Raw genomic sequence first — 12521 nt, 5'->3', positions numbered from 1 at the left:
TTTCATGTAATATAATAAAAATACCAGCAAGAGGTTTTCTGTATATATGGACAAAGTGATTCCAAAATTTATATATAAAAGCAAAGTATCTATAATCACTAAAAACAATTTTTAAAAGAATAGAGTTGGAGGAATGACTCTACTTGCCTTTAAAATTTAATATGATGTGGGGTGCCTGGGTGGCTCAGTCGGCTGAGCATCCAACTTCAACTCAGGTCATGATCTCACCATTCCCAAGATCAAGCCCCACGTCGGGCTCTGTGCTAACAGCTGGGAGCTTCGAGACTGTTTCTGATTCTGGGTCTCTTCTCTCTCTGCCCCTCCCCTGCTTGTGCTATGTCTCTCTCTCCCAAAAATAAATAAACATTTAAAAATTTTAAAAAATTAATACAATCCTACACGGCAGAAAAAGAAATCAAGGAATCAACCCCACTTACAATTGCACTAAAAACAATAAGATACCTAGAAATAAACCTAAGTAAAGAGGCAAATGATCTGTGCTCTGAAAACGATAGAAGATTTATGAAAGAAATTAAAGAAGACACAAAGAAATGGAAAAGCATTCCGTGCTCATGGATTGGAATGACATTGATAAAATGTGTATACTACCCAAAGCAATCCACACATTTAATGCAATCCTTATCAAAATCAAACAATCCTAAAATTTGTATGGAACGAGAAAAGACCCCAAATAGCCAAAGCAATCCTGAAAAGGAAAAGCAAAACTGGAGGCACCACGATTCTGGATTTCAAGCTATATTACACAGCTGTAGTCATCAAGACAGTACGGTACTGGCACAAAAACAGACACATAGATCAACAGAACAGAATAGGAAACTCAGAAATGCACCCTCAACTACATGGTCAACTCATCTTCGACAAAGCAGGAAAGAATATCCAATGGAAAAAAAGAGGGTCTCTTCAACAAATGGTGTTGGGAAAACTAGACGTCGACATGCAGAAGAATGAACCTGGACCACTTTATTACTTGATACACAAAAATAAATTCAAAATGAATGAAAGACCTAAATGTAAGACAGGAAACCATCATAATCTTAGGGGAGAACACAGGCAGCAACCACTTTGACCTCAGCCGGAGCAACTTCTTATTAGACACATCACTGAGGGCAAGGGAAATGAAAGCAAACATGAACTATCAGGACTTCTTCAAGATAAAAAGTTTCTGCACAGCAAAGGAAACAATCAACAAAACTAAAAGGCAGCCTGAAGAATGGGAGAAGATATTTGCCAAAGACATATCTAATCAGGGGTTAGTAACCAAAATCTATAAAGAACTTACCAAACTCAACACAATAGACACTCTTCCAAAGAAGACATCCAGATGGCTAACAGACACATGAAGAGATGCTCAGCATCACTCATCATCAGGGAAATACATATCAAAACCACGATGAGATACCACCACATGCCTGTAAGAACTGCTAAAATTAACAAGTGTTGGAGGGGATGCAGAGAAAGGGAAACCCTCTTACACTGCTGGTGGGAATGCAAACTGGTGTAGCCACTCTGGACAACAGTGTGGAGGTTCCTCAAAAAACTAAAAATAGAACTATACACTATGATCCAGCGATTGCACTATTGGGTATTCATCCAAGGTTACAAAAACACAGAATTGAAGGAGTACATGCACCCCAATGTTTATAGCAGCATTATCAATAGCCAAACAATGGAGGGCACCCAAATGTCCATCAACTGATGATTGCATAAAGAAGATGTGGTATATATATGAAATGGAATATTACTCAGCCATCAAAAGAATGAAATCTTGCCATTTGCAATGATGTAGATGGAGCTAGAATGTATTATGCTCAGCAAAATAAGTTAATCAGAGAAACACAAATATCATACGATTTCACTCATATATGGAATTTAGAAAACAAAACAGATGAACATAGGGGAAAAGGGGGGAAGAGAAGAAAGGGAAACAAACCATAAGAGACTCTTAATGATAGAGAACAAACTGAGGGTTGATGGAGGGAGGTGGGTAGGAGATGGGCAAGGTGGGTGATGGGTATGAAGGAGGGCACTTGCTGTGATGAGCAGTGGGTGTTGTATGTAAGTAATGATTCACTGAATTCTACTTCTGAAACCAATATTGCATTGTATGTTAACTGATAAAAAATAAATAATAAATAAAATTTTTAAAAACTCAATATAATGCTACAATACTTAAAACAATGTGATATTAGTGAAGAGATAGACATATAAATCAACAGAACAGAATAGAGGCTCCAGAAATGCACCCGCACAAATACTACCAACTGATTTGGACAAATGTACAAAACAAATTCACTGGATAAGGCACAGTCTTTTCAAAAGTGGCATTGCACCCTTTAGGTATCCATGTGCAAAGAAAAAAGAATATGTGCCTCTAACTCACATCTTATACAAAACTTATCTCAAAATAGATCATATATGTAAATATAAAAGATAAAGGTATAATACCTATGAAAGAAAACATAAGAAAGTTTCTTCATGACCTGGGATACATGCAGAATTCTGAGACATAACACCAAAAACATGTCAGAAATATTAAGGAACGAGTGTTAAAATGACTCCATCAGAATTAAAAACTTTTATTCTGAGAAAGACCCTGTAAAGAGAGTAAAAAAAAAAAAGTACTTAGAAATATTTGTCAATTACATATCCAACTACGATCCAGATACACAAAGAACTCGGAAAACGCAACAATAAGAAAATGAACAGCTTAATTAAGAAATGGGCAAAACACTTGACAGACACTTCAAAAGAGGATATAAGAATAGCAGATGAGCACATGAAAACATGTTATTAGCCATTAGGAAAATGCTAATTAAAACCACAATGAGATGCCACTGCATACCTATCAGAATAGCTGGATTAAAACATACTGACAAAACCAAGTGCTGGTGAGGAGTTGAAGTTAATGAAAAGCTCAGCTATTGATGCAGGGAATGCAAAATGGTACAGCCACTCAGTGAAGCAGCTTGCCAGTTTGTTATAAAGGTAAACATGGAGTGACCATAACACCCAGCAATCCCACTCATGGATGTTTTCCCTAGAAAGTGAAATTTTACATTTACCAAAAAAAATTGGCAACAATGGACATAGCAATCTTATACATAATCACCCCAAACTTAAATAAATCAAGATGTTCTTCAAGAGATGAATGGAAAAACAACCTCTGCTTCATCCATGCACTGGAACACTACGTAGCCAATATAAAGGAAAGTAAAATCAATATATGCACAATTTGGGTGAATCACAGATACATGATGCTGAAGGAAAGAAGCCAGACTCAAACAATTACATATTGTATCATTATGTTTGTATACAATTCTGGAAAGGTAAAAATATATGAATGGGAAACACATCCCTGGTTATCAAAGGTCTGGGATGGGGGAGACAGTGTGAATACAAAGAGCATAATGAGGGAGACTTTATGTATAATGAAGCTATTTTATATCCTGTTGTGGTGAAGAATACACAAATTTATCCCTGAAAAGGCTTGGGACAAATAAAGCATTCAAAATAACGGCAGGCTTCTCCAAATTGACATTGGAAGTTAAAAAAAAAACAGTGGATCAATGCCTGAAAAATCCTTGGTGGGAAATTTCAGCCTCAGATTTACACATCGAGGTATCAGTTAAGTCTGACATAAAAGCAAACTTTGCTCACGCAAAGTCTCAAAAGAAATCATGTGCTTATCTGATGTGTCCTATCAGAATTATTGTAGTACACTAAAAAAAAAAAAGTGGGTCCCAATAGGCACCAGATCCCAACTGGGGGCCTAGCAAGGGAATGTTCTAGATCAATATAGCACCCTAGCACCCTGAGTAACCAATAAAGACTGGAACATGGTTAGGGAACGTGCACTTGAAGAACAAAGGAATGAAGACATTTGAAGATTTAGAAAATACTGGTGATAGGTCTATGACAGAAATGTATGTTCCTTTAGTCGCATTCACTGTAGTGTATGTAGTGTTCCAGGTCTTGGAACAGTGCCTCACACGTGATAAGCATTCAATAACACTTTGTGAAATGTGAAAAAGAGAGGAAGTGTGAATGGGAGGACAGGAATTTGATACAGTGAGTACACACAACTTTTTAGAAGGAGTTTTTCTATAAGGCTGAGCAGAGAGATGTGGGGTAACTCGAATGGAAGGTGGGATTAGAAGAGGGTTTTTTAAGGAGGGAGAAAGGACAGGACTGTACGTTGATACGAGTGATGCCAACTGGAGAAAAACACTTATGAGAAAGGAGGGAAGTTTTTTGCTGGTTGCCCTATATTCTCAGGGAAATGGGAAGCAAAGTCATCAGGTAAGAGTGAAAACAGGTGAGTGATGAGAAAGAATCCAAATATCCTCAACATCTCCAGATGTTCCCCCCTAATTGTCTTGCTCACCTGAGAGCTGGCTGTTTCCTAAGAGCATTACTTTCCTTGAAGGGTTTTTCAGGTGGTATCATGGTCTCTCACACACCTATACCACCAGAGGGCTAAATCCTTGCACAATCTAGACCCCTTCCAAGTTGTCGAGATGAGTTTCATGGCCCTCGGTATGTTCTATCTTTGAAAATGATTATGTGGACTTGAAAAGAATGTGTATTCAAATGTTGTTGAACAGAGTGTTTCATAGATGTCAGTTCAGGGTAACAGAGGCTGCTGTTCAGGGTAACAGAGGCTGCTGTTCAGGTCTTCTGTATCCTTGCGAATTTTCTGTCCAGTCCTTCTATCAGTGGATGAGACAGAGTATTAAAACCCCCAGATATTAACGTTACATGGTCTAATTCTTCCATCAACTTTGTCAAGTTCTGTCGTAGGTATTTTGAGGCTCCGTACCTATGTGAGTAGAAGTTTGAAATCGTTATGTCTCCCACATCAGTGGATCCTTCTGTCGTTACGAAATGTCCACTTTTGTCTCTAGGAACACTCTCTGTCTTAAAAGTCAACTTTGTGTCTTGTTATTATGGCCACAATGGCACACTATCATCCACTGTGCTCTCACTCTCAGCAGGTTTATGCCATTATTGGAAGGATATCCCCTGTCAAAAGCAGGTAGTTGAATCCATCCGTTTCTTCTACTGGATTGACACTCTCTACCTTGTGATTAAAGGGATTCATGCGTTCATAATATGGGTTGGTTTGCAGATGTTATTTTGCTACGAGTGTTATACATTTCTCATGTCTTTTTGTGCCTCCATTTCTCTGTGGCTACCGTCTTCTGTGTTGGATAGATGTGTTCTTTCTTTTTTTATTAATTTTTTTAACGTTTATTTATTTTTGAGACAGAGAGAGACAGAGCATGAACAGGGGAGGGTCAGAGAGAGAGGGAGACACAGAATCCGAAACAGGCTCCAGGCTCTGAGCTGTCAGCACAGAGCCCGACATAGGGCTCGAACCCAGGAACCTTGAGATCATGACCCGAGCCGAAGTCGGACGCTCAACCGACTGAGCCACCCAGGCGCCCCTAGATAGATGTGTTATAATATACCATTTGATTCCTTTGTTCCAGGGCCCCACCCCCTGAGGTCTCAGGGCTTTCAGGGTGGCCCTTCCTTCCCTAGCAAGACCCAGCATGTGCCCTGTGCTGATAGATGCTGCAGAGTCTGCTCTGCTCCCTGCCAAAGCCACAGGTGCCCGTCCCAGTGGAAGCCCTGATCTTTTCTCCATAAAGAAACTATACACCAAGGGAGTTGCAAGAAATAGACAGTCTGTACTGGCAGGAGCAGGGGGATATCCCTAGGATTGGATTTTGAGGGTGCTGGATCAAGAGGACAGGAATAGAAGACTGGATAATCAGGTTTTGCTGAGTAGGGGCACTTTCTCATACCACGGGGTTTAACCCACTGGCAGGGACTCCAGGAGATGGAGTAGATAGATTCACCACCAGAGTGGCCCTCAAAAGCTCCAAGAAGGTGGTGGCCGCACTGAGAAGTGGAAGTGCCTGCCTTGGACTAGCAGAGGGTAGAGGAAGGAACAACAAGGCTGAATGATGCAGGCGAGCTGGAACGGATAGAAAAGGTGAGGCCAGTCACATGGCCTAACCATTAAGTTCCATGAGAGGGCCCAGTGGACCCACCATTCACCAAAGTTCAGCGGTTGCTGCCCTCTGCAGGCCGATGCAGGTGATGGCAGCAAGTGGTCCTGGCCCGAGCTCATTACCATCCATGAGAGTGATGGAATTCTGATGTAATAGAGAGCAGAGAGTAACTCTCAATCAAGAGACCTCAGGAGACTACCTTTCCTGTAACAACCGGCAAGGTCAGGGGGGCAGTCAAGAGTGCTTTGACTGGCAGGGAGCTGAGAGGATGGTTCAGACAGCCTGGCTCCCTCGGGGCAGCTACAGCCAGACAAAGGCAAGGGTGCAAGAGAAAGGGGGTGGTCGTCCCAGTAAAAAGTTACAATTTTTTGCTCAGTTCCTGGTCCTGAGCCAATTTTGAGACCAGCCCCACTGACTCAAGAGGTGGAGGAGTCCTGAGGAGGAAGGGTCAAGAAACAAGGTGATGAGTATATACATACTATGATGATGCCACCGGCCTTCCCTACAGAGAATGACTGCCATTTCTCAAGTGACAGTGCACTGGGGAAAGAGAAATACTCAGACATTTCTAGGACTATTGGACCCAGGGTCCGAGGTGACATTGATACTGGAGCCCCAAAGTGTCACCATGAGGCCTGGCTAGAGTGGGACTTAGGAGACCCTGGTAATAAAAGGAGTTGGGATAGAGATCCAGTCATGGAAAGCCGACTGGATCCCTGGGCCAACGCAGTGATCACTTCTCTAGTCCACAAGTTGACGATTGATACATTCGGCAGTTGGAGCAAAAACCCCCACGTTGGGGCATTGGTCTGTCTGTGGGGCAAGAAACTATCATGGTCAGGAAGGCCAGGTGGATCCTCTGACACTGGTCCCCAGCCCAGGCCAGAACAGTAAGTCAAAACCAATATGGGATCCTAGTGAGGTTGAAGGAAGGGAGTTAGCAACAATTATGGACACCACTGGAGACCTTTAGGATGCAACAGAAGAGGAGGTAGGAGAATCCCAGTGATGAAGAGAGTGGTGAAGGTGTGGAAAGGCGCTAGGATTCTGTCTATGGGGGAGAGGGAGAAGGATGAAGGGAATGGAAATGGCAAGAGGGCCAACGGAGTCTTCGACTGAATCCATTGGTAACATTTCCGAAGAGGGTGGTGGGTAGAGGAGATTCTGCTGTCTCTTTCGTGATCCATTTTGCACAGCATCCAGATTGCACAGCATGACTTTAAGAGCCACTAGGAGAAGTGGGAGAGGGCGTTTTCCACACACACGTAGGGATATTGGGGGCATGCTTGAGGAGGCTGACTGCAGATTTAGAGTACGCCCAATCCCCCCTGCTCTGTAACCTTTCCCAGCACGGTAGGCTTCTCAGGTGCAGACCCAGCAAAACCTGGCCTTTGCGATTACTCAGGCAAGAGGTGTTGAGGTACCTCAGGGCCCTCCTGAGGATCAGCCAGAGTAGGATGTAGGCAGGAGAGGCGAGGGCCAGACAGAGCATTAAGAGTGGGAAAGAGAGGAAGGAAAGTATGGAAGGAATCCAGGGCTCCTGGAGTAGGGGTTGGGTGGCAAGCAAGGGAAATTCTAACACTGGAGCACCTCACAGAAATCAAGGGAGGGACCACTCCCCAGATATTGGGACTGCTCAGCTCAGAGAAGCTGGGAACCGGTAGCTGTAGAGCAATTGGAGACACAACTGGCACCCCACCCCAACCACCACCACCACTGTTAGGTGTTAGTTGTGCATGCTCCAGAACTTTCACCATACTTGCACTGACACCTAAGTGCACTCTCAACATAGGACTGGTTCCGTTTTAAATTTTCATTTGACTACTTACAAATGTGTGTCCAGCTCCAGTGATCTCCAAATTACTGTGTTCAGTCACGAGGATGCTTTGAAATGTGTGAACACGGCCTCACCTGTTCCTTTTGACTAGCGTGGTTCAGTCTACCAGATGCGCTGAACATCAGTTGCTTGCATCCACTTCCCCCTTACTGATGGGAATTCAGAGTGTTCACAGTTTTCCCCATCACCAACATTCCTGTGCACGTATCCTTCCTTGTCCATTACACGAACGAGAGCGTCCCCAGAAGATGTAGGTGGCAGTGGACTTGCTGGGTCACAGGGGGAATGGGCGTCTCTTCTCTTTTAAGATTCTCCACTCAGAGCTCAGAGCAAGGACTCCGGGGCCAAACTACAAGTTTCGATCCTGCCGCGGATCCCGACAAAACAAATGACCTTGCGCCAGTGGCTGAGCCTTTCAGTGCCCGTTTGCTCACCCATAATAGGGCGGTACTAGTGGGTACCTCAACCCTAGGATTGTCTCGACAATGTGTCACTAGTTAACTACAGTGCTTACAACAGAGCCAGGCATGTGGTACCTGTTGTATAAGTTGGTTGGCACTGATTCTGCCAATTTACCCTCCCAAAGGGCTCTTCTGCGCCGCTGCCCCCTCCTCCACCCGACCCCCCACCCAGCAGTGGGCAAAAGCAAGGGCTCTACTCAGAACCTCTCCCACCCTCGGAATGGTTCAGCTCTTTGACTCTTTCAAGTCTGGTCTGTGAACACTGATTCGCGGTTTTAGTTCGCATCTCCAGGATTTGTGATGGTGAGCGTCTTTTGGCGTGTGCACTGGCCATTGAGATTTCTTCTTTGAATTGCCTCGGAGTGGAGAAGGATCGGGGTCAGGGGGCCAAGTCCAGCCTTTGCGCCAAACCCGCCTGCCAAGAAAGTTCCCTGAGCACACATCCAGGGACCAATGTCATCACCCACCGAGGTCAAGCGGATGCAACAGAGACGCTGCGGCCCGTAAATAGGACCACATTTGCTCTCCGGCCCTTCGCGGGGGAATATGCCACAGGTCCCATGATCACTGACTGCGGGCTTCCCGTGCCCATTGTCCTATCAGGTTCTGAGCGCGGCCGTGGGACAGAGGCCAGCAAATCCTTTCTAGGCAGGTGCTTTACCTCCGTCCCGACAGGTCCCCAACCCCGGAGACAGGTGCCATCACAACCCACTCTGTGCACGGGCGGACAGAGTCTAGAAGCCGTGACTCCCAACTGGAAAGTAGGAGGCGGGCCCAGAAGAGCCCGGACAACAGGGCCTACCAACCGGCCGCCACACCCGAGAGACCCAACACCCCGACCTGCTTGGGGGGGGGGGGGGGGAGGGCGGAGACCAAAGGCGCTCCACCCCATTGGCCAGGGCCTTGAGGGGCGGGCAAACGAGGGGCGCGCGCTGGTTGGCGGGGGACAGACCAATGAGGAGGCCGTGGCGAGGGCGTCGAATGCGTGTGCAAGCCGCGCGGCGTTTGAGGTCTCGTGCGGCCTGGTGCGGCGTCTGTGGTAATTGCCTGCGTCGCCCGGAGGACTCGTCGCTCGCCTGGTGCCTCTGCCATCTTGCCTGTGGCGAGGTCCCAGACCCCGAGGGCTTCGAGTCCGAGCAGGAAGTGACGGAAACGGGAGGGCCTGTGTTCTGGGACCTAGAAGGCCGCCCCGGCTCCCCGACCGACCACACGGGGGACGCCCTGGACTGCGCGTCCCACCTTGCGGACGAGGCCGTGGCAGCCATCGTGCAGCAGCTGACCAACCAGGATGGCCTGGACGTGCGCCCCCCCGCCCCCCCAGGTCACCGGGATGCTGGACCCGGTCATTTGCACAAGGGCAGACATGAAGGTAGCGCTCCATGTGTGCTGGGCACCATTCTGGACCTGGGCACGTTTCCTGCCTCCCCCCAGCCCAGAGAGGGTCTGGGATGGAAGGGAGGGCTGGTAGTTGATTTGGATCGGGGAGCCCCTGCCCCTTGAAAGTTTGGACTGCAAAGCTTCAGTCTTGAGACTCCTGGGCTTCGTGATTCCTACTTTGTAGCTGGTCCCCAAGCCTTCCATGCAGGGAGCCTGGGCCCTGTCAGTGGCCCCCTCTTCTCCCTAGCTCAGCGCTGCCTCCTGACCTGGGGCTGACTGAGGGAGAAAGCACTAACTAGCCAGATCAGCTTCTGAATTCCCTTCCCTACGCCCTGCCTCACCCCAGCCCCTAAACACGCATGCGCGCGCGCACACACACCCGTATACACCTACTACACCCCCACAAAACACAAAACATCCCAAGTCCAAATGAGTGAGAAATTTTTCTTTTAGCAGCTTTCAGCACACAGGCCAGAGCCGTCTTGTCCATTCATGCATCGTGAGGCAAGCAGTCGTGGTGACCTCAACCCCAGAGCCCCCCAGTTTCAGGGAAGCTCACAGCCCTTGGCTCCGAGCCAGGGAGACGTCATGCCCAGAGAGCCCACACCCTCGGGTGAGTGTTGCAGGTTGCACAGGAGTGCAGGGGAGACGGGATCAGGAGGGCCGCCTCTGCCTCTGCCTGTGGCTCTGCGGAGGGTGGAGGCTCAGCTTTGTTCCCTGCCTCCTCTCTGACCCAGGCAGCTTCTCCCATAGGAAACAGGGTGTCGACAGGACCGGCCTTAAGCCACATCATCCTCTGCGTGGGGTTTGTGTGGCAAGGGTGGTTCGTGGACACCCCCAAACCCCAACCCCGGACATAGACTTTCAGCAGAACAGAGCCTTGTTCCACAAAGTTGTATTTGGCCGTGCTGCTCTTCCCAGTGGCTGGCTGTGGCTGCAGCTCTGGGAGAGTCCAGCTCAGAGCCACCGGCCTTGGGGACCACCATCAAGGATGGGCTGGCCCTGGGAGACAGGAGAGGCACGCCCAGGGAGAAGAGTGGAGCTGCTGGCAGAGCAGGGGCAACTTGTTGCCAGCAGAGGGTAGTGTTGCCTCACGTTAGACCCCACGAAGCCCTTTCCACCTCACTGGGAGCCTTGGAAGCTGGATTTTGTGTTCTTTCCCTCTCAGATGACCAGGAAGCGCTTGTCCACCCCCCAAGACCGGAAAGGCAGCAGCAACCACCTGGAGCACAGGGCTGTCCTCAGGTAATGCTTGCTCTGGCTCCTAGAAATGCAGGCCCCAACTACCTGGTGGGATCCGTGTCCAGGTTAAACTGACATATGTACCCCCCTCCCATTCTGCTCCCCACAAAGGGAAGGCGCCTCCTTTCCACTGAGGGTCCTGTGCCAGTCTAGCCACTAGGCCTTGGTGTGTGGTGCTCGCAGGAGAGGGGGAGGATGAGGAGAGAGGCCAGGGTATACTAATATGCTTTTCTCTCTCTCCCATGTTTGTGGGCCTAGTGTCTCCTGCTGCAGAGAGAAGTTGACAACCTGAAAGAGCAGCTTGGTATGAGGAACCTCTAGCTGGGGCTGGGTCAGGGCAGAGGCAGAGGGGGGCGTGGGGGGGTGTGTCTCAGTGCAGGACCCGCGATGGGCTGCAGGTGCAGGCAGCCCCACAGGGACCAAGATTCCCATTGGAAGGGGAACCTAGCAGGCTTGACCCTGGAGACTGCTTTGCGTGTACAGCTAGGTGTGTGCACCAATGGGAAAGTCGCCTACCTGGGTGCACAGTTTGCTGACCACCATGAGTCCCAGAGAATCTCTCTCTTTGGACGTTTAGAGATGCCTCATTGATTTTCCCTTTAACTGCTCTTTGGTGTGGCTTGGACAGTGTGTATTTGTCCGACAAGCTCTGAATGGTTCCAAGTTGATCCAGAACTTGAGAACTGCTGGCACGTTTTGTTCCCCTGTACGACACATCCATATTTAATTCAGCTGGTGGTTGAGTAGGTCAGTCGCAGGGCTCTTTGGATAGGGGCTGGGAGGGGGGGCGTGGGTTTCAGGTTGCAGGACTAGGCAGTTCTCCAAGGGGACAGGAGCACAGGGTTCTCTGTCCCCGGGTCCGGAGCACCTGCTAATGCCTGTCTCTGTTTCAGCGGCCCTGCAGTCCCTGACTGACCAGTTCCAGACCCTTTGAAGTGAGTGTTACACACACCATACCCCTTCCCATGGTCGTGGCTGCTGAGGAGGGCCGTGGGCTGGCCCTGGCCTGATGCTCTTCTTCCCTGACTCTGCTCTGTTGGAGAAGCTGAGTCAGCATCTCTGTACAAGAGGGGCGGCTGGTACCTTTGGAGCCAGGAAGCTGTGCCCAAGCTGCTTCCCTCCCGTTCGACGTTCGACCTCGGCCTGGGCTTCCTCTCCCTGTTTTTTGCCACTTCCCCACCCAAGTTCACAGCACCTTCAAATTAAAGTACCTCTCATGTTCTCAAGTCTGTCCTCTCTGGGGGGGTGAGGAGGTAGCTGGGGATGGGAAGGAGGGTCAGGGCAGGGAGCTGCTCTATTTTGCAGCCTTTTCCAGAACAGGTGTCGTGTGGTGGGCCTTGTCCTTGAGAGAAGTCTGGGCCACCTCCGCTGGGAACCCTGCAGTCACGCCGGCAGAGTGTCCCCGTCTGGGTGGGGTGTGGGCTCCACCTGGCCGCGCGAGCACCTGCCCCCCTTTCCCCTGTAGGCTCCCTTCAGGCTCTCTCCTAATCTCCTCCTCTTTTTGGGTCTCTAGGTTCCCATTCATCTCCGTCCTTCCCCCTCCCCCTCCTGCAGGGACTCATG

At 48.6% G+C, this 12521-nt stretch overlaps 1 protein-coding gene across 1 annotated transcript; it reads left to right on the top strand.

Moving 5' to 3' along the window:
* Positions 1 to 9411: 9411 nt before the first annotated feature.
* On the top strand, positions 9412 to 12128 carry LOC125157905 (uncharacterized protein CXorf49-like). Its single transcript, XM_047844990.1, has 5 exons — positions 9412 to 9708; positions 10173 to 10329; positions 10885 to 10961; positions 11217 to 11262; positions 11852 to 12128. Exons 1-5 carry the CDS (start codon positions 9628 to 9630, stop codon positions 11890 to 11892), a joined length of 402 nt encoding a protein of 133 aa, XP_047700946.1. The 5' UTR covers positions 9412 to 9627; the 3' UTR covers positions 11893 to 12128.
* The last annotated feature ends 393 nt before the right edge of the window (positions 12129 to 12521 follow it).

Source organism: Prionailurus viverrinus, chromosome X, assembly GCF_022837055.1.
Source record: "Prionailurus viverrinus isolate Anna chromosome X, UM_Priviv_1.0, whole genome shotgun sequence".
Lineage (NCBI taxonomy): Eukaryota > Metazoa > Chordata > Mammalia > Carnivora > Felidae > Prionailurus > Prionailurus viverrinus.
Note: the sequence above shows the minus strand (reverse complement) of the source record. Positions and strands in the feature narration are given on the sequence as shown.

What these genes read in the sequence shown, in the direction of transcription:
- LOC125157905 (XM_047844990.1), top strand. Translation starts at nt 9,628, where the DNA reads ATGGCCTGGACGTGCGCCCCCCCGCCCCCCCAGGTCACCGGGATGCTG. An exon ending in GAGCACAGGGCTGTCCTCAG is followed by an intron (nt 10,962 to 11,216) that starts GTAATGCTTGCT and finishes TTGTGGGCCTAG; the next exon opens with TGTCTCCTGCTGCAGAGAGA. An exon ending in CAACCTGAAAGAGCAGCTTG is followed by an intron (nt 11,263 to 11,851) that starts GTATGAGGAACC and finishes TCTCTGTTTCAG; the next exon opens with CGGCCCTGCAGTCCCTGACT.